General features: G+C 43.3%; 1 protein-coding gene across 1 annotated transcript in view; it reads right to left on the reverse strand.

The window, feature by feature from the left end:
- Window positions 1-3,887: 3,887 nt before the first annotated feature.
- The window catches only part of adgra3 (adhesion G protein-coupled receptor A3), a 35,326-nt gene continuing 13,471 nt past the window's right edge, over window positions 3,888-25,742 (reverse strand). The window contains exons 3-19 of the mRNA XM_028563753.1: window positions 20,784-20,855; window positions 15,788-15,859; window positions 15,598-15,669; window positions 15,314-15,474; window positions 14,459-14,672; window positions 14,099-14,263; window positions 13,317-13,518; window positions 12,211-12,360; window positions 11,455-11,613; window positions 10,770-10,937; window positions 10,375-10,582; window positions 9,998-10,206; window positions 9,729-9,853; window positions 8,941-9,064; window positions 7,533-7,678; window positions 6,396-6,491; window positions 3,888-5,636 (exon numbers count right to left, since the gene is read on the reverse strand). Coding sequence (XP_028419554.1) covers window positions 4,190-5,636; window positions 6,396-6,491; window positions 7,533-7,678; window positions 8,941-9,064; window positions 9,729-9,853; window positions 9,998-10,206; window positions 10,375-10,582; window positions 10,770-10,937; window positions 11,455-11,613; window positions 12,211-12,360; window positions 13,317-13,518; window positions 14,099-14,263; window positions 14,459-14,672; window positions 15,314-15,474; window positions 15,598-15,669; window positions 15,788-15,859; window positions 20,784-20,855 — 3,790 coding nt within the window. The 3' untranslated portion in view covers window positions 3,888-4,189. The remainder of the gene's footprint in view (window positions 5,637-6,395; window positions 6,492-7,532; window positions 7,679-8,940; window positions 9,065-9,728; window positions 9,854-9,997; window positions 10,207-10,374; window positions 10,583-10,769; window positions 10,938-11,454; window positions 11,614-12,210; window positions 12,361-13,316; window positions 13,519-14,098; window positions 14,264-14,458; window positions 14,673-15,313; window positions 15,475-15,597; window positions 15,670-15,787; window positions 15,860-20,783; window positions 20,856-25,742) is intronic.

The raw sequence follows: 25,742 nt of genomic DNA on the forward strand, positions 1-25,742 counted from the left end.
TGGCCAGGAGAGCTCTGTGGATCGCTTGATGTCATCATTATATGGCGGTGTGTATACGCTTGTGACTTTGTGAAAAGAAGATGAATAATGACAGAGTGTGACTGAAGCTCATTTTTCCTGACAATTATAGGAAAAATTTGGAGAAAAATTATGAAAATATTAAAAACTGAAAAATATTTATGTGCGTCTGCCGAAAACTTTGATTTGACTCTTGTGGACAATACATATTATTTTAACATATAATTAAAGTCCAGGTTGTCTGAATACAAAGCAGGAATTATTTTAAAATTGCTTTGAAAAAAAAAAAAACTAGCACCCACACACACACAATTAATTCTGGTCTAATGAAATCAAACCAGTAGCAGAGCCTTCCTCTCCTCGCACTGCCCCCTCCCTTGAGATTACCAAATGAGCATCTATTTCTGTCCTGCTCTGTGATAGTGCCCAAAGTTTAATCATGATATATTTTGGTTTGCACAACTTCTCTGCACGGTGTTTAATGAGGAGACTGTGCTTATATTACAATTCTGTCACTGCAATTCATCTAAGCACACAGTTAAAACAATTAACATATCTTCATCACAGGCACACACACCTTCCAGGAGTATGAAAACTGCTGTGGGGTAAGGCCGAACTTTTGGGCACTCCACAATATAGGAGAAGAGTCAATTATGAGGTGGAAATGGTAGCTGATTTTGCAGTCTTGGCTGATACGACAGGATGAGATGTGGAGTTGCATTCTCCAACCGGTGACAGGCGGATTATTTAAGATGGCACTTACAGCCAGCTCTTCTGCCAAGACACCTTAATCAGATTGAATGAAATAAGACAGATAAGAAAGGTAAAGCATTCATCTTATTCAGGCACAAGACTGAATGGCACAAAGGCGATCTCAGAGCCCATTAATGTACAGTTACCAAAGAGTGTAATTCAAAAAGGTAATAGGCTCTGTATCTTTCTGGTTTTGTCTTTGAGAAGTCATGGGACTGTCAAGTGTGAACTTGAACTTGAAGTACACAGTATGACCAACTGCAGTAGTGGGGAAAAAAAAGAAAAAGAAAATACGAGTTCAATGGCTAAACTGAGTGTGGGGATTTGATAATGCACATGTATGACGCAGCCCCAAATATTGACATTGACCTAGCTGTCAGTCTTGAAGTGTTTACCCTCTGAAAACACTAACTAAAGACTGGAGTTTGAAACCCCCTCCCTTCTCTTTAGAATAATCTACATTTACCAATCACCATCAATCAGACAGATACATAACGGGGACTGTACAGTTGTTTTTTTAAGATTATATTTTGGCCATTTTAGGCCTTTATTAGACAGGACAGCCGAATATGGAAAAAGGGGGAGAGACGGGGAATGACATGCAGCAAAGGGCTGCAGGTCAGAATCAAACCTGCGGCCGCTGCGGCAAGGACTGAGCCTCTGTACACGGAGCGAGCGCTCAACCAGGTGAGCTACCCAGGCGCCCCGAAAGTTTCCATTTCCAATTTAGTTTCCCTAAAAGCCTCTTCAGCATTATCAGCATAAAAACCAAGTTGACATCACAAAATGCAAATTTGCAAACAGTCGCACCTTTGGCTTCGGTTGAGGAACTGATGTGCTAATATACTATTCTGCAAGCATGAAACTTTTCTGATTAAAAAATAGCAATTCATATTATTGTGAGAGTATCCCTGTAATGTGAAGGACAATCGATTTCTGCTAAGCTGTCAAGCAAAAAAAAAAAAGTTGTGGAGTATAATGTGTTGAATGTCTAAGTACTTAAATGCAAACATTTGAAAAAGCCCTGACCCATGTGACTTTGCCTCTATTGCAAATATTTAAATAAAGTCCACAGAAACCTTACCAAACTACATAAATTCACCAATTATCTCAGCAGACAGCTGCTCGACAGTGATCATCACAAACCCTGATGCTAATTAATGCTCTAATCTATATGTCAGACCTCGGAGGTTTTGGGGTTGATTAGCACACTGCAGCTAAACAAATATGTTGGTTCCCCTGGACAGCCAGAGCCACATAATTCCAATCAGCACAGTCAGATGGCTTCACTTTCTAAAAAGTATCAATCTTCATTCCAGTGGCAAGTTTCCACAACCGAGCCAGATGCTTCCTCCAGGCGCCATGAGCAGCGATTGGAAAATGTAAACACCACATCACTTGTTTAACGCTGGTCGTCCCTGGGCCTCCTAGTAAGGAATTGAGCTCCGATGTGCTTCACAGAGCGCACTAAGTGGAAACTGGGTGGAAAAGAGTGAGAGACGTCACAAAGGGATCATCACTGTATCTGAAAATAGACTATCAGCAACTGATGCTTTGGGTGTTTGAATAGGATTCTCTGATGTATTATTCCTGGGATGTTTGATCAGACAGACAGACTTCTGAATGACACTAAGAAAAGATCTAAATGCCTCAATTTGTTTTATCTTAAATTAATTATCGATTCCTGCCCAAGGTGTCCCTGTGATCTTCAAGCAGCAGATGCTTTCAGTTTATTTGCCTTGATGAGCCCCCCCCCCCAACACAGCACAAACTTCCTCCGATTGTCATTCCCGCCTCGCTGACAACCCTAGATGAACTTTATAACAGATGGCGGCGCTAAAGAACCTTGGCAATTATTTGAAGATCACTCTTTCATGCCTCGAGGGAATCAGTATGGCTGCCACTGATCAAGGCGTAACTGCTCTCTACATAATTCAAAAGTCTTATTATAATTTGTCACATCCAAGATGGCTGGGCAATATATCTTTGCCTGACTGAAATGTGTTTTATTAATATGCCATAAATGAAAAATTGGAGCTGTGCGGTCTCTCTGCTTTGTCTGCGACCGGGATGATCAGCAGGCGCCGATTGCAGATCGTTTTTTAAATGTGGAGGATTTTGGGAATCGTTTGCGGCAAGACCTTTAAAATCTCCAGATGATTCGGTAGCGGCATGCTGCGGGAAGACATGAATATCACTTTTAATAGGTAGTAATTGCCGGATTACTAATCTCTAAGCATTGAGAGGATTTTCACTCAAACAGCGCAGCATGGAGTTTCTGGTTTGGATTCCTTAGTAAGTGAAAATAAAGCTGCAATGCTATTTGTGATCCTTTGGAGGGGCCCAACCCCTAGGTTGGAAACCACTGAACTAAACTATTTAACTGGATATAAAGAAGTTAAAAATAGATTCACTTCCACCAGCTACAGCAGTAAAAATGCCACTTCTGTGTTGATTCATCAATATTTAATACTGTAATAGATGGTGGCAGTCACAGGGGCAAATATACAGTAGAATTAGTACTTTTATATTGTACTTGTATTGGTATCTTCCACCCCTACCTTTAAACCCTACAAATGCAGAGAACTGATTAAACGGCCCAGATACATTCATACTAATCCATCTCTAGAATACTTTCTAGTCAAATCTTACAGTTAAATCATACTTTGTGCCCGTTACATGCTCTCTGCCCAACAGCGATGTCAAGCTGTGAGTGGACTCCAGTTCAGGTGGAGGAGGAAGAAGCTGCACTCCTCTCATTATTCTTTCTTCTCATGGTGGCTGTCCTGGGAGTCAGCTGTCAATCACAGCCCGGGCATCAAGTCAGCAGGAGCCCAGAATGTACTGTGCAATCATCAAATCTGCCAGCAGGCAGGGAGAAAACACCTAGAGAGCCCAAAGCCACCAACCAGCTGCAATTAAAGTGCTGCTCCGCTGTGAGGAGGGGAACCTGAGGCCACCTGAGGGTCAGTGAAAAAGCCAATTACCAGCACATCATACATTGTCAGCAAGAGTAATTCCTGGAAGCAAACATCTCGGACTCACCTTTGCACTGGCTGCACAGACCCAAGAGGTGATCGTGGGTGTTCTCACAAAGATACAAACGTTCAATTAGGTAAACGGAACTTTTGATTTATTATCGTCGGGACAAACTAGAAAATGGAAATAAATCCCCGGGGGTAAGGGTACTCACAGGGCCACAGCTCAGACCATGCATGTTTCATGTACAGAACTCTTAAAGTTGGGATTACAAGTTATAAAAATAGACCATTTACAAAAAACATATCTACAAAAGATAGTTCAGTGGCAGTAATGATTTGGTTGTACATAAAATAAATGTACAATTGAGAAAAAAAAAAATTTCACAGTTTAAAGGCGAGATCATATCACAATGCAGTCTTTGGGATGGAAACTGTCGCTACACAGTAGTTTCATGTTTCCACAAGCCAGTCTTTATACTGGCTGCACTCTCTGTGTTAATTAAAGGCACTGCTTGTCCATTTTCTTTAAGTGTGCCACCATTTTGAGTGACGAGGTTGAGCCCATACGACTTGGGCTGGCTTTCCAGTTCTGTGCTGCTGGGCTGCGGTACAGGTTCGGATTCTTTACTGGAGCTTGACCCAGCAGCAGTAGCCACCTGCTCAGTCTCTTCCGTGACCACTGTCCCGTTCCCCAGGGTGCTGCCGCTTCCTTTATCTGCGTGGCGGGAGCGGCGCGGCAGGCTGGCGCTGTCACTGCTGTCCTGCTGCAGCTGGCTCTGATGCCGCTCTCTGTAGGCCATGTAGGCGGCCCTTCGGCTATTGCGTGCTGCTACGTCATAATGGTGGTGCCGCCTGTGGGGGGCGCTCTGCACGCTGCCCTCCACGCTGGTGGGGACGTCGTAGGCGTACTCTCGCAACACAGTTAGCCGACTCGCCCTGTGCGCCCGTGCTCGGTTTTTGTGATGCCTGCTCGCGTGTCCGTTCGTGGCAGCCGTCGGATTGTTGATGTTGCTCATCGGGCGGAACTGCACCTCAACTGGCGCTACGTGCATTTTAATTTCATTGTCTAGTGAATGTTCCGTCAGGCTGTTGTCCAAAACGGCTGTGCCATTTGCGGTCACCGGTGCCGAGGCAGACTTACACTGGGCTGCCTCTGCGTGCAGGTTGGTCAGCTTGCTGCCGTGGGCGGAGTTGCGCACGCTTGGGGCGCTCTTATTTGTGTAAGAAGAGTCCGCGCTGCTCTGGCCACACCTTGTCGACTCCCCATCTGCCTTGCTTGCAGATCCTGCTGTGGATGTCATGGCTACGCCCGGCTGAGGCAGAAGGGCATCCTCTTGTGCAGAGTAAGCTCGTCTCCCAGAGCAACAGGCTTGGGACCAATAGCGCCTCATATCCTGCCTGTTGACACAGTGATGCGCCACCATGAACGCCCCCAGTGCCAGTGCGGCCACCCCAAACAGGCAGGTGAAAGCTAAGTCAAAGGGGTGGTCCTGTGACACAGCCATGGCCCCGAACACCCAGAGGGCCGCGTACAGCCCTAACGCCCCGGCTGCACCCATCAGCTGAGCAGCGAAGGTGTGCTCATTCTCCAGGGCCGACAGGGGCACAGTGTGGGGACCGGACACCATGGAGGACGACACCTCGTGGGGCTCGAGCTGGAGAGTGAGGGGGTGGCACTGGCTGCTGGGACCATCTGGCCCGGCCTCCGTGTTGGCTGGAGCCAGTAGCTGCTGCTCTTCGGTCGGCTCCTTGAGCTCGTAACGGCGCTCAGGGTGGCGGCGCAACTGGAGCAGGATGCTGAGGAAGTACATGCAGTCCACGAAGATGATGAATCCCACTGGGCCATAAAAAGCCCCGATACTGGGCTCCCATGCCATCCAGCAACTAGAAGAGGAAGAGACAGACAGGACCAATCAAACATTTCATTTACAGTCCGGTAATAGATGTTGCTTTTAACATTCTTTAAGATCCCCCTCCCCCCTTCAATTATATCAAAATCATCTTTTAGCAATAACTTAAATTATATAGTGCCTCCTAAAAGCCAGCAGTGCTCATTACAACAATACCACATGCTCTCATCTTAATCCGGCACAATCATTATTTATATACAGTATATATTTACTTCACAAACTTAAAATGACTCTTTGAAAAACTTTTGAGTCTCATTTTTACAGTAAGTGGCCCATTACATTTAATAACACAGGCTGGATTCATCTTCCTTGCAAGAAATTAATTAAACTCCAAAGACTTCAGACAGATACGGGTCCAGATTTCTCAATTAGTCAGCCACGTTGCACAGCTCTACGCAGCTGCTACTGTAGAAGGGGGGTGGAGGAGCTCGCTGGAAACTGGCAGCCATTGCTTGATGCTTGGATGCACATACCATTAATAGGCCTCCATAATCAGAACTTCAGGGAATAAACTTCCTACCCACATAAAATATCCATTATTTACTTAAGCAACGCAGCCTGGCCGGTCGATAACTAAAGCCGACTCCTCCTGAGGACAGAATGTAAAAGATCTCCTGGGCCTGGATGCTTCCATTTTAAACGTTGTTGTCCAGATAAAATGACACAGCCTTTTACCATGAGCACATACTGAGGGATAGGAACTTGAATCGCTTTCTATACAGGGACTACTTACTATGGTGCATTGGCCCGGCTGCCGTAGTTTTTGATGTTAGCTGCTGCAGTGATCCCGCAGACAATGATGGGTATCCCTCCACCGATTAAGTAGAACCTTTTGTAGAAAGCACAGAGAGGTGGTTCTGCTTAAGTCTTTCTGTTTGTAGAATGACAAGCAGGCGTGAACTGGACACAGAGGGCCCAATGGTATTTTTAAAAGGCATCTACACTGACACCATGTGGCAGTTTCATCAACAAACATGACCACTTATAACAAGAGACAATGACATACTAAAAAATGCAAATCAAGTAAAAATATCAAACAACATAGCTTGTCCTGCACTAGGTGCATTGTTTGTATATAAATACTCCCATCTTAAGCCTGGGTCATATATATAAATGCGGCCTGCTCTGTCTTGCCTGCTAATAAAAATAAGTGATGGTGCGTATATGAAGAAAACGGATCACACACTAAATGATAATGTCAAAAACATCCTCCCAAAAACTTAAAAAACATTCCCCAGAGTAAGAAACGTAAGTGTAGTTTATATCAGCAGGCTGCTATGATTTTGCCTTTTATCTCATCTTGCATGCTTATCCAGATCCAGGTCTTTCGCAAAAGTAAGTAAGTAAAATGTATTTGTATAGCACATTTCACAGATAAATGGATGGATACACAACATTTATACATTACAATACATAATCAAAATAAACAGAAATACAGTTAAGACACATAAATCCGGCCTAACCACCCTATAGTCTATTTAAACGCCTCTTTAAAAAGAAGAGTTTTCAACTGAGTTTTAAAATTTGTCACTGAATCCAAGCAGCGTACGGAAGGAGGCAATGTGTTCCACAGCCTAGGTGCCACAGCTTGAAACGAACGGTCCCCTCTAGTTTTAAAATGTGTACGGTGGGCAACTAAAAATCTCTGACCTGTTGATCTCAGACTACGTCAAAAGAAACAGACGGCATGACACAAGTTAAACTCTGGTTTGTTCATGTCTTCCCTTACCGAAGGAGAGAAGTAGATACAGCAGCAAGCTAGGACTGGGAGAAAGCTGTAAGCAACAACACTAGATCCCATCCCCTTGGTAGCGTTTGATTAGGATATCTGCCGTGCATTTGTTGTGATGCAAGAGTGCTGGTATCCTACCTCAGCATAGGGCGCGGTGGTGGCGGAGGTTCGTCCAGCTCTTCATAGCGTTTGGCCTTGCGTGTCACCTGTTTGTAAATGTTGCGTGCAGTCACACCCACCCACAGAGCGGTAGCCAGAGTCGAATAGTGCAGCAAGATGCCCACCTAGAAGAGATTGCACCATTATAAACATGACATTTACTACAGCAAAAGAAATGCAATCAATCTCCTACGTCCGAATGATAGAATGCATCTGTTGGTAAATTTCACCAATACGAATAAAAATGATGGAATGCAGTGCATAAGAGTATTTTAAATGGCATGATGATCCTTGAGCAATTTTGCATCGAGTATGTCAGCATGAGTTGAAAAATCACCTTGCGAGATGCATCTTTATGCCAGAGGTGATTACATGGTACTCAGCAGGAAACCGATGGAGTGCCTACTCCAGGTAGGGAATGAGTCCTTACCCCAGGTGAAGGAGATCAAGTACCTTGGGGTCTTGTTTGCAAGTGAGGGGACAATGGAGCGGGAGATTGGTCGGAGAATCGGCGCAGCGGGGGCGGTATTACAATCAATTTATCGCACTATTATGACGAAAAGAGAGCTGAGCCAGAAGGCAAAGCTCTCGATCTACCGCTCAGTTTTCGTTCCTACCCTCACCTATGGTCATGAAGGCTGGGTCATGACCAAGAGAACGAGATCCAGGGTACAAGCGAGGGTGGCTGGCATCTCTCTTAGAGATAGGGTGAGAAGCTCAGTCATCCGTGAGGAGCTCGGAGTAGAGCCGCTGCTCCTTTGCTTCGAAAGGAGCCAGTTGAGGTGGTTCTGGCATCTGGTAAGAGTGCCCCCTGGGTGCCTCCCTAGGGAGGTGTTCCAGGCACGTCCAGCTGGGAGGAGGCCTCGGGGAAGACCCAGGACTAGGTGGAGGGATTATATCTCCAATTTGGCCTGGGAACGCCTCAGGATCCCCCAAGTCGGAGCTGGTTAATGTGGCTCGGGAAAGGGAAGTTTGGGGTTCCCTGCTGGAGCTGCTGCCCCCGCGACCCGACACCGGATAAGCAGACGAAGATGGATGGATGGATGGATGGATGGATGGATGGACGAGATTACAGAAATAAACTAAAAGTTCCCTGCTAAAATCTTTCATCCAGGTATTTTTTGCAATAAAAATAAATAAGTAATGTGTCTCAGTACAACACACTATGAAGGGAGCAGCAGAATCGCCTCCAGCGTTCTCCTGTAACTTTTTATGCATCTTTTACTGTGTTGCCACAGTTTTTTTTAGCGGCGTGAATTAAGCCCAAGGCAACTTCTTCCAAAAGATTTTTCTTTTAAAGAAACATGTTCATTTTGGACTGCTGAGGACTAAGTTTGCAGGAGAGCATGGCAGTGTGTGAGTGCTGGAGGTGTGCGTGTATACTCACTGCTTGGCACACGCTTGCATATCGCGTTTGATTGATGCCGCCAACAAAGACCCCGCAGGTGAGGGAGATGTGGAAGCAGAGGTTGACCAACATGTGCCAAAACTTGCGGCTCACGCGCACAGACCTAAAGTCACGGAGACAACGTATCACAGGATTAAAAAAAAATGGGAAAAAAAGTCTGATGAGCAAGCATTTCTTGCTTATCAGGACAGAGACAGTTGTTTATGTTGAAACTGATCTGGATAGTGGCAATTTTATCTTTACAATTTGTTTTTGGGATGACTATTGTTTTCTAAAGACACTTTTACAATAACGTAATTATGATGGTCAAAGAATAACCGAGTGTAAAATACATTTGTCCCAGGCAAACATAAATACAGTTGAATCAATTAAAACTGGGATCTCCGGGACCCCTAGGTTTTTTTTTTTTAAATGAAAAAGTCTTAACATGAATCCAACATATTATTAGCAAATGGCCTATAGGTAGTCACTAAAGCCATCCACAGATAAAGTTAATCCTAAGGATTCACTGTATGGTTACAATAAAACATGATTTATAAAATCATGCCAACAATTATTAGGCTATTTTTATAGCGTAGTATTCTATGCAAAAAAGTTATGTATAAAGGCTTAAGGCCACCCTGCTTGTTATTGTAGGCCCAGTTTATTATGCAACTTAATTTTATACAATATATGTAGTAGGGGGTCCCTGCTCCATCTCTCTTTCATTTAAGGGGCCCTTGGCCTAAAAAACATTGAAGAGCCCTGAATTACAGCAAATGAATTACCTGTGATGGTAGATGTAGCTGATGATAATGGTGAGCAGGCAGATAAGTAGGATGATAGTAGTGGCGTAGATGACTGGGTGCAGAGGCTGGATGCTTGGAGATAAATACTCCACACTGCTGAGGTCCTGCATGACAGATGGGGGGAGATACATCCTCAGTTTTAAGTCATATTCTTACTTCATGTCACTACATGGCATAACCAAAGAATTATGATGCTTATAGACAACTACAAAGTGCCAATGGCAAAAAAATAAAATAACCCAACCTACCATCAGCAGGCCGTAGTTGCCAAGAGAGTTGCAGGATATGGTGGTGAAGTTGTCATGATGGCCCATGATGCGGCAGCCGTCGCTCTGCCATCCTCCGTGGCCTCCCGCCAGGCTCAGGTTCCAGCAGGCGGACACAGCATCTGAGCCACGGGCGAACCGCCGCAGGGTGATGTTAACGGGCGTCCTCAGGACACGAACGGACATGCCGTCTGATGGAAAACACAGACGGTGTTAACTTATTTGGTACTTGTCGTGCTGTCAAGTTTTGGTTGCTTTGTGTGTCACTGGTTTGTGCCAGAATATTTTCTGATTTCTCCTCTCTGTAAAAGCCCAAACATATTAAACACTTACGACTACACCAAAACATTATGACTTACCTATCTTGGCCATGATGACAGGGGTGGCAACACTCCTCCTCTTGCCACCATCAGCCAGTTGGGAGGAGTTGCTGGTAGACGGAAAAAACTTGCCGTTGCGGAGGCCCAGTAGATGGAGCTTGTAGACTGTGTCCTCTGCCTGCCCCGGGACTGCAGCCTGGCTGAAGAGAGACTGAGGTAGCTGCACGGAAGCCTCCACAATGGTACTCTGTAGGGACAGACAAAAAAAAAATGCATTCAAGTACAAATCTAATCATTTCATTATTTTTGTACAATAGATATATGTGTTTAGCATTTGAGGATTGTGCCTGCTGCAATCAAAACCTAACCCCACAATGAAACCTCGACCAAAACAACCTGCTGACGAAGGGGAATTATCTCTGAAAGGAGCGGACCTTGTGAAGGATGCTGGAGAAGGAGCTGGTTGTGTTGCATTTGAAGGTGAGTTGGCGGTCCTGTCCGGCTGTGCGCTCTGGGCTGGGCCTCTGGAACAACATGCAGGCCATGCCATTCCAGTCGTTGGCCCTGACAATGTGAGCCTCCAGTGCTATGTTGGGGGATGTCTGGAATGATAACAGGAATAGTGACGTTTTACTCAATTCAATTAAAAAAATAAAATAAAATTGTATAGTGCAACATGACATAGAGGTCCCATTTCAATCGTGCAACCACAAGTGCAAAACCAGTAGGGCTTGGGCGCACGGACTGTGTGGGCGTCTCTAAGCGCACCTGCTATTTTGGTTAATGTAGCAAAGTACAAAAAGCCTGGGTGAATTGGAATAAATTTCAGTGGGTGGAGTGATTTATATATACACGGTCAGCCAGTCAAATCACTGGTCTCATCACTCTGAAAACAGCAAAATGTTTTTTCTAGATGATGCAGAGTGGCGTGAAGTTAACCTACAGCACCACAAATGTATAGCTAAAGCCAGATGGTGTAGTGTTGTTATTTAATTTGCACAATGAGTGTAGCTGCCGACTTGGGCCTTTGTGTGTGGAGTGTTCAGGAAAATACTAAACCATCTGAGTGCTCTTTGCACCGGCAAAAAAGAAATAGAGCCCAAAGTGTTGTTGACTAACCAGGGAGAAGACCTGTGCTGTGGCCAGACGGTAGACCGCGATCTTCTGGAGGCAGGCGATGATGCGGGAGCAGGCCATGGCTTCACGCTGAGCCATCCAGAGCACCCGCTCGTCGGCCAGCATCAGGTTACTGGCCATGCTTACCATCACCTCACCCAGCTTGGAGACCAGAAGAATGTTGACACGAGTGAATACACACATTTATGCATTCACATCGCAACAGCTAGGAAATGCATGGCACTGGCTCAGGAAAAAAAGTGGTAATTGTAACTTTTGTGTGACCCTAAAAATGTTGACTTCCTACATGTAGCAGCAGCTCAACGGCTTATATTCAAAATTATTTGAATGGAAAAATAAGCTGTGTATATGTTTAGCAAGAATATTGTTTGTATCAAACAGCCCTAAACACATACTTGAGGGAGAGACTTGACTCATAGCTAAGTAACCACTGGAAACAAATTTCAAGCACGGTGCTGCAGAACTTTTTACATGCTTTAAAACTATATTGCTCCTCGCCTACAGCAGTAACAACATGCTACGAGCTTCTTTACTTGGAAAACTTTTCTTTTTGTTGGCCTACAGCTGTGCTGAAAGTCGTGACAAGACATCCTTTCTCATTAAACAACATGACAACAAACAGCTGTTGAGCATTAATCTATTTGTCCTTGAAAGGAATCCACCGTGCATCGCATTCTACTGTGAACACACCCTTGTAAATACGTTCTCAGGCATAAGAGCAGCCACTAAAGTACTTACATCTCTAAACTTCTCAACAAACTTGCCAAACTTCTCAATCATCTCAGCCACGAAGATGATGTCCATCTTGTCTGAGAAGTTTGCCGCATCGATAGTGTACACCAACAGGCGGCGAGCCCTGGCCACCACGTTGCTCTCATTCAGAGGCATCTGGCACAAAGAGACAGAGAGAATACGTTTGTATCGGACTTGAAATGGTCCACGCAAAGAGACACGCAGGAAGGAGAAGATGAACTCAGGAAGAGTGAATTCATATTTGTTGGAGCCATTTCATTGTGTGACGCTGGGGGTAGCAAAGGTTTTTTGCTTCAGCTGTGTTGCACACAGCGAGGTCACAGTTTTTTTTTTACCGTGGTTACGTGGTATGGTGGCAACGTGGCAAGATGGAAAGGAGAATTGTTAGATTAGTTTTTTTATTATTTAAAGGTCCCATGACATGGTGCTCTTTGGATGCTTTTATATAGACCTTAGTGGTCCCCTAATGCTGTATCTGAAGTCTATTTCCCGAAATTCAGCCTTGGTGCAGAATTACAGCCACTAGAGCCAGTCCCACAATGAGCTTTCCTTAGTATGTGCCATAGCTGTTGACACTGTTTGGCTATTGAGGAGGAGTGGAAGGGGTGGTGTGGCTTTGACCAACTGCCACTTTGCTCGTTTGAAAGCCACGATGTCTCATTCTCATGGGTCGGCCAAATTCTCTGGGCGGGCAAAGCAGAGAAAGGGGAGGTAACCTTAAGATTCCAGATCGGCCCATCTGAGCTTTCATTTTCTCAAAGGCAGAGCAGGTTACCCAGGGCTCGATTTACACCTATCGCCATTTCTAGCCACTGGGGGACCATAGGCAGGCTGGGGGAACGCATATTAAGGTTAAAAAACCTCAGAAAGTGACATTTTCATGCCATGGGACCTTTAAAATAAACATATAAAACTTTAAGTTTCAGATTTTGGACAATAGGTTGTTTTGAAGAACGCCATCTACACCGGAACCAGGCGTACATCACCAACCAAAGAACAAATGTGCGTCAACAATACTGAACCAAGGAGTAAGAAAGGACGGTGATTAAGGGTTTATAGCAATAACGGAGTCTCATTAACCAGATACAGACCTGGTTGATGACATATAGAAATCTTGTGACATCTTTCTGGAATTGGCAGCGGGAGTAGTCCTCCTCAGCCCACAGCCCCTTGCGATCACAGTAACGCCACGCCCGCTGCTCTTCCCCCGAGCTGCCTGAGTAGGTGCCGGGGCTGGATGCCAGTCTGTTGCAGGGGAGGTAGGCTCGGATCCCTGCCAGGGTGCGCGGCCACCTGGAAGGAGCCAAATAAACACAGTCCTGCTGTTTCCGTTCTTCAGGAACTGATATATGCGACGTCCTTGTTCTCTCCTTACTTTTTGTAATGTGTGTGCCATCAATAACGACAGAGTAATGAGTAATAATTATGGCTCAAGCCTGGAAGTAATTCATATGTTTAACCACAAGGGGGGGCTACAGTGCTTGACTTCACAGCATGCTATACAAGGAACACTAAATAGATTGGTTTATAGTAAAATATTCCCTTTGTGAGAGTGCATCTGTGTATACATTTAAGTATTCAATTTCATTCCACAAAGTACAAGGTCAGACGAACAAATTAAACCCATACTATTATTACAAATAAAGCTACCGTTTGCTTATGTAATTTAGTTTCTGAAATGCCCATTAAAGCATTTAAAGCCAAAATAACCAGCTTTTAAAACCAGTAAACCTAAGCGAAATACAGCTCTGTAATCACATCAAATTTAAAATATAAATCTGGCTTTTACATCAGATAGAGGTGCACTTGATTCTTAATGAGACTAGTGTAAGTGAGAAGCTCTGTGTCTGCTTATGTGTGGGTGTGCACTCACTTGAACTCTCCCTTGTTGTTGGAGACGCGTTCAGGAGCACAGTACTCAGCAGAACTCTCCAACACCACGATGTGGACAGTCCTGGTGGTGTTGCCTCTGCTTGTCCGGACCCGGCACTCCCAGTTCCCAGTAAAACCGGGCTGGATGTTTGAGATGGTCAACGCACTGATGGGGAAACCATGAAGGAGAAATCAGAAGAAAAAATAAATAAATCAGATATCATGGCAATCCAGCAAAGAAAAATGCTGATAGTACCATGGAATATAGTGTCAATGATTTGTTTTCCTCATATAATGGCAGCGATTACAGGCAGTACACACCACCTTCAGTGAGCATAAACATGAATGTATATTTCCATACCTAGCAATGAGAGAGCAGTTCTGCACCATCCGCTTTTCAATGAAGATGCCTTGGGCGGCGTCGGCTTTGACTATGCGGCCATTCTGGTACCACAGCACCTGCATGTCCTCGGCCACGAAGGAGGCCTGACACTGGAAGGGCAGGCTGTCCCCCTGAAAGACCACCTGACGCTGGGACGGAGTCAGCTGGAAGGAGGGCAGCTCGAGTGGAGCGTCTGGGGAAACCAGACAAAAGTTAGAAAGAGACTCAGGTAGTCAATTGTAACTTGTCACAAATCATCTTCAATTCCATTCGCTCTGGACGCACTGCCTTTGTGTTTCTCTTTCTGGACACAGGGAAACTAAAAACAGTGCCCTGAATTCTGGGTAATTTGTCATTCGTATCAGGTCACGGCTCCTGCGCGATCTGTGCCATGTATTACATAATCCCTCAATGTGATGAGTGCCAAACTGATAAGACGTGAGCAAGTACAAACAAAAGGCAGCACTGGCCTGGGCAGGCCTTTTCTTATCTTCCTTGTCATTGCACAAGCCCCCGCTTCCCAAACACCACCTCACAGATACCAAAATAGGAGCATTAAAAGAGACAATCTGTGTCACAACTCAACATGACTTATTTCAAGCTTTCAAAATGTCTGAGACTGGACAAATAACGCATCAGATAGTGTCAATGAAATGACAAATTGATTCCGTTTCAGAGTTAAAACGGCTACTATTTTAGGGTGACACCTTTCTGCGGTGTCAAATCTTTGTTTCAGTGTAGCTCAGGTGTGTGTGTGTGTGTGTGTGTGTGTGTGTGTGTGTGTGTGTGTGTGTGTGTGTGTGTGTGTGTGTGTGTGTGTGTGTGTGTCCCTACCGCAGGTGAGGAGCTCCGGCCTGATGGAGGTAATGAGCTGGCCCTGGAGAGACTGGGGGAAGGAGCACTTGGTGTTCTTGACCGCGATGTTCCGGTCTTGGATCCAACGCAGCAGCCACAGGAGGTTGCAGTCACACAGTAGGTACGGCGTCTGAAACTCCCTGTGGATGTATAGAAACGCATATCTTACGATCTTGCGTATCTTACAGACATCACAATCTGCTACAATCTGATGCTTGCGTGAGATTTTAAGTACACAGCAACATGCTTCGTATCCTACTCACAAGGACTTCAGAGACACCAAGCTGTCAAAGGTCCCCTGAGCCAACGAAGAGAACATGTTCCCTGAAAGGTTTCTGGGAAGGAAAATTATAAAACACTGATCATTTACCCCAGTCTGTTACAAACACGTGATTATATAAAGGTCTGTTGTAGCACACAATTTATATATTCATAAAAATACTAACGACTTACAGTCTGATCAAACTGGTGAGGCCCGTGAAGATGTCCACATTGAGACAGCCGATGCTGTTGTTGGACAAGTCCCTGTAGCACATAGAAAAAAAAAAAAAAAATAGTTTTAGGCTTATTTCTTCCACATTTGAAAAATAACAACACGACAGCTTCAATAGTCTAAGAGACAACCATTCATTTGATGCAATACGGCTGGGAATGTTTTCCAACAAGATAAGTTTAAGATTAGTCTGAGTGTAACATGAGAAAAAAAAATTGATAAACAGGAAAATGTCGCTGAGATAAAGCATAGCAGGGTTTTTGTAAATAAAAAATAAAAAATAAAATAAAAAGCCAAGTTTTTAACAGAGACAGGTTGAGGCAACAAGCCCAAAAATTCAGCTGACAGGTTTACAAGGTTCAAGGTGATTTTAGATAATGCGTCTGTGTGGGCCTCGGGGGGAACCTACACATCAAAGGCAGAGGAACACTCTGGGAGATGATTAATCGCCAATGATTAATGTCAAAAACGTCAAAAGTGTGTGTTTCTCCTGTGGATGTGACCTGACATGATGTCTCTGGCAAACATCAGATGGAAGCGCATGAGACTGCTGGCGCCTCTCAGAAAGAATCAAACGTGAGTCCACCGTCGAACACGGAAAAAGACTGATCCTGCCTCTGGGAATTACACTCCGTGTGCAAACACTTAGAAGTGGCTGCGAAGAGGAAATATTCTTTAGCACACCATCTTCTGATACAGGGGTAAGTTACCTGTGGGAAGGGAACCTCTAAACACACACCCCGCCCATACGGCAAAATGCATAGGTTTCACAATAAAGTTATTCTTTATGTTTTAGTTTAGTTTTTTTTAAGTTTGTTGTTTTATTTCTGTGTGTGGGCATTGTTTGGATATTAACGATTCTGATTCCAATTCTTCCTTTCGATTCCGCTTCTTATCGATTCCGATTCTTTGAGCGGTGGAGTTGAAACGGAGTCAGGTGCTTATTTCACAAATAAGAGTAAAGTTTTATTTTGATTCAAAGGTGGGTTGCAGTTTGACGGGGCTTTTTCAATGTAAAATAAAGCCACACTAGAGCACCGCTTACTGTGCTCCAAGGCTGCAACACAACAACCGCTACAGAAACCAAAACTAGTGCATGTTAAATCAGGAACCCGTGATCAGATTTGAAACCAAATCCTCCAAACGATTCCAAACGATTCCAATAGAGAAACGATTCCGATGGAATCGTAATTTTTGAAACGATTCCAAGTAGGAATCTGTTCTCGATGCCCAACCCTAGTGTCATGGCAAACATTTGGCCCATCCCATTAGGGATTACTAGACACCACTATCTTCCGGTCTCGCATACGCAAATCATGTGGAGATATATATGAATAATAGAAGTAGGAAAAAAACAGTACACAAACCATCGCGCACAAAATATCTACAGATCATCTTGGTAAAGAGCTTTTTTTCCTGTTCTCCCAGATAACTGGCTAATTTATATGTTTTACATGCAAACATCCATCTCTGTCCGAGTCAGTGAGAGCATCATCCATATTTTCTAAATCAATACCTGTTTTTTATCTTACTAAACGCAGCATCACACTGTTCACAATAAAAAAGGACAGTAGAGAAATAAATAATTAAGTAAAAGTGTTGTTGTACTTTTGAACTTATAATTATTATTAGCTTATAATTAACAAGAAATAAGTGGGAAAAATGTGATCCATTGTTGACAAAAAAAAAAAATATTAGTGCAGCTTTAACATTGCTGAAAGCTAAACATAAATAGCTTTGATGAGTTGTCTAACATTAACATTATCCAACAATCAAACTTTAGGCTCTTTAACTTCCCAGAAAAAAAAACAACATCTAGAGTGTGTTCTAGACCTACTCTCTAGTGTCATCTATGTGTGTCTACTCTCTGTAAAGTGACTTGAGATAACTCTTGTTATGATTTGATACTATCAATAAAATTGAATTGTCCTGAGACCACTTTGGTTATGATTGAATCAAAAGCAACCAGTCACAGTGACTCAAAGGTTCAAAGTCACAGCACCTTTACAGCAGCTGGAACACATATCCTTCTGTGAATGATCCAAATCACTGAAAAAGTGCCAAGTTAAAAAGGAACAAGAGCCTGGGAGATAGAGACTCAACATTACTTCAACCTGACAGCTAAACTGTATCCTGGGGTGCTCGAGGAAAGCTATACTGACACAAAATGATACCTGGAAAATGACTGTCAGGCATATGCTAACATCCGAACATTTATGTTATTATTGGTGTTGGTCCTTAAGGTACCAGCTGGGGAACTTACTGTGTGAGGTTATTAGTTCCACTTGGGGAGAGAAGAAAAAGCAGCCTTTTGCAGTCTTGCCAATTTGTGCCTGCATTGTGTGTCAGAGGAAGAATAACACAGGAGAAGGGAAGGGATGGCTCCCCTAGCTCCCCTAGCTTAAGGCATACTTTCATCTCACTTGATCACCTGGGTTTAAATCCTAGAGTTACAGCTACATCAAGGGACTTAAGACAAGAGGGTGAATACTATTATTATTTTAACTCACTTTTACGGTGTTAGGAATCGTTACGAACATACGTAATGCATATAAATCCACACATCACTGATTTTTCTAGTCTGGCTGTGTACCTATTAATGAATCAAGTCTCTACTCTCCTTCTGCTTTTACTGGACGACTGGTATTCATTACCAAAGACTAATCTCAAACGTGTCTTTCAACCACAGGCATGTGGCACGTTAACAGCACGGAGGACTGTCTCAGTGCAGCGTTTCAGTTGCTGTGTTTCAGTTGCTGTGAATGAACAGAAGCAAAAATAGCCCAATGTGATTAGGCTCAAGACTGTTCAGCTGTTGGCGAAATGCAGAGTAAATAGGGCTCAGGCCAGAGGAATCCATAGGGTTTGAGTGTTGAACATTGTGAGCGACAGGGGCGTTGGAATATATTTGCATGTGTGGAAAATGTGAACTGTGTGTAAAGTGAAGTAAGGGATACACTTGTCTTTTCCCAAGCAACAGTGCACCCTACATCCGAGCTCGGAGCGCTAATAAAGAAGCCCAGACAGACTGGGACCAGCGGACTACTTTTAGATCAGACATTAGTCCTGTCCTAAGAGTACAAGTGGAGCGTTTTCTACATGCCAGTGTTCCGATCTGTAGATCTGGTTTAAACTCTACGTGGACAGCATTTTTGTTATTTAATAAATTCAGGGAAGAGTAGAGCTGGGTAATATATCGATATTATATCAATATTGTGATATGAGACTAGATATCGTCTTAGATTTTGGATATCGTAATATTGTGATATGACATAAGTGTTGGCTTTTCCTGGTTTTAAAGGCAGCATTACAGTAAAGTGATGTCATTTTCTGATTTACCAGACTTACCATCTAGTCATTATATCCACATTACTGATGATTATTTATCAACAATCTCATTGTGTAAATATGTTGTGAAAGCACCAATAGTCAACACTATAATATCGTTGCGGTATCAATAGAGGTATTTGGTCAAAAATATCGTGATATTTGATTTTCTCCATATCGCCCAGCCCTAGGGAAGTTTGTTTTTCAGCATTGTTTTGGTCTAAATTAACAATGAAGAAAGCCAACTAAACAACCCTGCTTGAAGGGTGCTCGGACCATTCCCAAACTGGTAGATGCAGAGCAGAGTCAAAGATAAGGACAAAAAGAAATGTAGAGAAGCATCTGCCAAAAGGAAGGTCAAATAAATGTGATCTAAAAACTGGTAAAATTCTATTTTTATGTACTTCTTGCTGCCAATAAACTCCGCTCCAATTTTCCAAAACTGGGGGGGGTGAAAGTAGGGTGGAAGTGCGGTGGATGCCAACCCCAACCCTTTGATGTAGGGATTCTGTGTTTACATTCCCAGGGCCCGCCACTACCTCATCCTCTCCTCATTGGCTCATCTATTCTATGCTCCCCCCCTTTCACAGTCGAGTGAGTGACAACTACCCTCTGAAGTTAACTGAGGCGGGCGGTGGGGCCAATTAAACTTTGTTAGCCTCAGGCCGGACCAAAACTGTACTCTGGAACAAACAAATCCAGGCGAGGTTGCAGATCACTCTGTGGGGATATAGGAGTTAAGTCTTTAAGAATAACTTGTCTGTGGGGGTAAAGATCGTAATATGCAGAAGACATATAGGCACGCATGAATCCATCAGAGTGGGATAAATATGCAGCGAGGATGAGGGGAGGGGAAATGAGGCCGGGTCTGAGCCAAGGAGCTGACTGCCTTCCTGTCTCGCTCTTATTGCTCCGCAGCAGCAGCCAAGCTCAAGTTTGTGTTGGCAGCGGCTGGGTACTGTCGGATGATTCCAATTCATGCTGTGTGTGTCTCTCTGACACACACACACACACACACACAGTTTCTGACCTCCCATACTTACACACCACATATCCCAGATGGACCGTATTCCTTTTTCCCCTGCATATCAAAATGATCGTGACATGACATCCATAGGTACCACACACGTTTATATATCCACCTTGTTTTCCTGTAGTGTGTGAAAGTATATAAGGCCTCACGCTGTCTGCAGTGGTCTCTGGCAGTGGGCCAGAGAAAACAAGGCAGTAGAAATAGCCTGCTGCTTGACCATGCTCCCTTATGGACACTGGATACACTTGAACACGCACACCACATTACATAGATAGATACAAAACAACGGCTGCAAATACAATACAATATATGATTGTGTCACTGCTGAAAGCAGTCTCTGACTAAATGCTATTAAAACAACAACACATAGAGCCCGCACAGCCCAGACACTACATTGACTGTTCTGGAATTTGTAAAAGCTTTGGAACCGCAACATATTTTACCTTTAACAACGCTGGAATTTAGATCTTTTGGTTGCGAGAAGAAATGAACACCTCAGTGAAATCCCAGAGGGGCTAAATGTGTGAATGTAGCACACGCACTTGCAGAAACCACATTACAAGAGACAGTGAGGCAAAAGCTCCACCACTACTCACAGTCTTTTGAGTGCTGGCAATCCGAGGAAAGAGCCTGGTTCAATACGACTGATCACGTTACTCCTCAGGTCCCTGTGGGAAGAAAAAAAATAAAAATAATAATAGATAAAAGAGAACTTTCATGAGCAATTCAAACAGCAACAAAATAGCAGATCTGCAGGGATTAGTCGATCATCAAAAAGAAAATGAATCTGCAAACACGTTGCTAATGAATTAATCATTTAAAGAATTTATATAATAAGAAAACGTGGGAAATATTAACTTGTTTCAGCTTCTCAAATGTGAATATGTTCCGGCTTACTTACAGCCCCACAACAGTTACACACAACTAAATATCTTTGTTTTTGGTATGTTGGTCATCTGGGAACTTAGGTTAACATTTTTTGAATGACATTTTGTACCTTAAACCAGGGGTCATTTTTATTATTAAATTGTATAAAAAATAAGTTGCGTATTAAACTGGGCCTACAATAACATGTAGGGCGGCCTAAAGCCTTTATACATACCTTTTTTTGCATAGAATACTACGCTATTAAAATAATAATTGCTGGCATGATTTTATAAATCATGTTTTAATGTTGAACATACGTGGCACAGTGAATCCTTAGGATGAACTGTATCGGTGGATGGCTATCTCAGTGACTACCTTAGCCTACCTGTGGGCCAGTACACTTTTCATCAATGGGTTTTTTCACAAATAGTATGCTGGATTCATGTTAATTAGGGCTGCACGATATGAGGAAAATATGCGATAACGTTGAATTTCGCGGTAATGATATTAATTGAGAAAGAGAAAAAAAAAAAAACTCAGTTCTGCTGCTTTCAGTATCTTGCTAAAATACAACGCATCTTTTTCTTTTATAGAACAAATTGAACTTTGAATTGAAAATAAAAGCCACCAATAAAAAAGAATGAGATTACATTTTCATGCGCAGTTTTCTACTGATTTTCTTTCAACTAAAACAAAAGATCTGTTTTGCGTTTATCGTGATATGTCGCAGCCTTTCGCGATGTGTAGGCTATATTGTGCCAGTTGATATTGCGATGACAATAATAAAAAAAAAAAAATATATATATATATATTTATTATATAGTGCAGTCCCAATGTTAACACATTTTTATTTTCTTGGAAATTTGGTGGCCCCCCTGCAGTAACTCTCAGGAGCCCCTGTTGAAGATCTCTGCCTTAAACGATTAATCGAGAAAACAATGGGTAGTTTAATTGATAATGAAAATAATCATTAGTAGCAACCCTGCAAAAGTAGCATGTTATGGGAAGCGAAGGATGAAATATTACCAGACAGAGGTTCATTAGTCTGCAGGCGGATCTTTAAATATACTTAAAAAGTATATCTTGCACATACATGCATTTGTTTTTCTATCCAAATGAACACCCAGACCTCCACCGGCTTCACCCAGTGATCATTACTAAACAGCCCCCCCGCCACAGACACACTCAGACCTCCCTCCCCTGAGGTTCAAAGGCTTGTGGTCACAGAATTCCTGCGGCGCTCACCTGCGCTGGCACTGCCCTAGTCACTCATTACAGCGGGGGTTCAGGAGGCTTTCTAGTCGCCACCTGAACCCACACAAAGGACCTCTGGGTAACTTTGCTCTTTTGATGTCGAGGATCTGTCATCTGAAGGTGGGTAGGTGGCCATAGATAAGTCATAGACAGTAAAAAAAAAAAAAAAAAAAAAAGAAAAATAGAAGCTGTTGCTTGTTAAAGCTTTTGATGTGAGCTAGCAGAGCTGGCTTCTCTGTGCAGTGTGTTGAGAGAAAAATGGGCAGGCAGGACAAAGAAATCAAAAACATCCTTGCATGAACTTTATAGCCAGTGAGAGACCACTTTTGCCGTGTGTATTGGATGCACAAAACCGCCATGTTGAGTCTACTAATTTGAAGCCAATTTACTTTCATGTAAACTTTGCTTGGAGTTGCAGTTGTTGAAGGAAAAGCAGGACACAAACAACATCAGCCATCCAATCCAAGTTCCGAATGTAACTGACTGAGGAGTCCAGAGAAAAGCTCTTCTGCTCCACATTGACTCACTGGTCAGAGGTGCAAACAACACAAAATTAAGTTACAAACAAATAAAGGACAATAGCCTCTTTCCGACCAAGTAGTTACAGGAACGTAGTTATAGGAACAGTTCACTTCTAAACAGTTCTACTTCGGCCACGTCCACACGTACCAAAACGATCTTTTTTTTTACCAGTCTTCCCAAGAATAGTTGCGTCCAAACGAATCCACCTGTAAATGACTCAATATGCTACTTCATAGTCCAGGCCTATAGGCGGCGCTGTTTCTGCTACAGAAATTCACCAAAAAACGGAGAAGAAGAGCATAGTCACTTCCACTTCCCATCATAACATGACTAGCTAGATTATAACTTTCTCTTTGTACATCCGTGGACTATAATAACTTTCACCACTGCTCATTTTATAAAGGCCGCCGCAAGAAAACGTGTCTTTGTTTACGTTGTATAATGTGCTGTTGGATTGCTTTTTATTTTGCATGATTGCAGCGCGCTAGCAGCGCGCTAACGTTAGCTAGCTCTAACATCGGCAGTCAAACAAACCAATGATCCATGAATGATGTCTTTTTAATAATCTATACGTTTTTCTTGCAGTAGCCTTTCTACAATAAGCCGTGGTAAAAGTTACTATAATCCGTTCAAGGAGTTGATAAGCAGACAGATTAGCTAGCTAGTTGATAAGTTGTCTACTTCCACTTTATAAACAGATAGCCATAGCAGCTAACGTTAACGTTACTTCGCTGCTGGAGCGGTCAGCTACTTTAGCTTAGCTTCACCGCGGTTGTGTGCGTCAGCGGCTGTGGGAGAGGGTGTAAAAGAGGGGTGTGGCGATGACATCATCAATACGGATTCGTATTCACATACCATCCATACGAAGCCAAATGAGAGCCGTTTTCGGATTTTTTCACCCTGAGACGTGGTTTCAAAAAAGTGCGTTTTCAGGCAGTGCGTTTGCAGGATTCGTCTGGACAGTCGGCCCAAACGATGCAAAACGTGCGTTTGCACAAAAAAAAAGACGTTTCCGTGTGGATGGCCCCTAACTACTCGCCCCCAAAACAGTTTTTTCCATTTGCATTCACACTGGCCAAGTGGCATTAGGGACTGACCTTTTGTTATTATAATCACAGCCATCTAACCACCACTATGCGGAAAAGGGAAAAGAGCCTGCCCTGAAATAGGAGTTGAAAGAGTTAAATTAGTTGAATTATACTAGCCGCGTCCAAGGTGGCGCGCGCCATCGTGATGTCAAAATGACGTAATATCCTGCCAGAGTGACCGATTTATGGCGAGCAGAGCACAGCTCTTTGTTTGTATCAGCGGCACGCGACAAAGTGGAAACAGGAGGCCTGAACGAGTTCTCCGACAACCGGATGCCAGGACTCTCAGAGTGACTGCAAGTCGGTCTTGTAAACCTACTGGGTTAAGGGGAGTTCTTTTATGCCGAATGAAAGGCTTGATCCGACGAAGTAGGTCATCCAATCAAATCGAAGCATTGATGGCAATGCTGCTGCCAGTTCTGCCGTTGTTTACCTTTTTCTTCTTCTTCTAGTCCATAGAAAGAGCAACGTCGGTAGCCTTTGCTCATTAGCGCCACCGCTGTTCAGGAGAAGACCGCAACTAGTGTCACGAACACCAGCGGGGGTATAAATAGTTACAGCTATTTCATGACGTCACATATGCGCGTGCCAGCTGGGCTACGGCTACTGTAAAACACGCTTTACAGGAACTGCGGTCAGAGGAATTTAATAATCCCCAAATTGGTCCAGTCGGAACACCAGAAAAAAAGGGTTCTAGGAACATTATGTTCCAGGAACTGCAAAAATCCCTCCGGTCGGAAAGTGGCTAATGTCACTATTGACACGGTGAATATTCTGACATATAGGCCTACAAATTCCTATTCTTAAAACGTGAGAATTACATTAACTGTATTCAAAGCTTTGTCATTTTATTAAAGCTAAAACAAAAAAAAGCTGGGTTTTTTTTGGTTCCGATATTAAGGAAACTAAAAGGATAGAGTTACTGAATGATATCTGCAAGTTGTCTTCACAGATCAGCTATCATAGTCACGCTGGAAACCCTGCAATATTCTCCAAAATAACTACAACTGATGACAAAAAAAGAACACTAGCTCTCTTAAACTCAAATACTTTGGATAAAATTATCAAATGAGAGCGAAACAGTCCATGTTTAACCATCCATAACTGCACTTCAGATTCCAACAACCGCTGACCACACATGACCTGGCACCCTTTAAATCTATTTGCAGAGAAAAAAAATGCCAGGTTTTCTCGACATGCTCATATTGAAATAGCTGGCGGAATATTTCTCCGTGTGTTCCAGAACTGTTCTTGAACTGGCCCCAAACCAAAGGGTGGTTTGCAGCTGCTGCCATTTCGAGGGGCACACATACAGTCTTTCAAAGGTGTTATTCATAATAAAATTAAAACATGTGACATGGAGTTAAGATGAACTGGAGCTCTTTCAAGTTTGTTTTTGGCATCATTTTCTGGAGGATGGTTACAGAGGGACGCTGACATTCTCTCTGAGGAGAGCGTTAACTGGGTTAAACAAGCCTCCAGTTGCAAAGAATGATGGATGGCTCCTTTGTTAATAGATCACAAGAACTACAGAACCCATAAAAAAAAAAAAAAAAATGTCCCTTCACTGTACATACTCACTGAAAAAGTCCATCTCAAAGCAAGACTACGTAACCTTTAGAAGTACTAACCCAACTTTCTGTTACAAATAAAATATTAATTGTAAAAGCAATAAATATGCTCAGGAGTTCTGCTGCAACAGCCTTCCATCATCTGGTATGGGCTGTAGCTTTTGTCTAATATTAGCGCACGTGTTACTCACATTACTTTGGCAGTATGCTAATTTCATTAGAACTAATGTACTTGTGCTGCTGATTCAGCTAC

This window comes from Perca flavescens, chromosome 19, assembly GCF_004354835.1.
Source record: "Perca flavescens isolate YP-PL-M2 chromosome 19, PFLA_1.0, whole genome shotgun sequence".
In the NCBI taxonomy this organism is placed as follows: domain Eukaryota; kingdom Metazoa; phylum Chordata; class Actinopteri; order Perciformes; family Percidae; genus Perca; species Perca flavescens.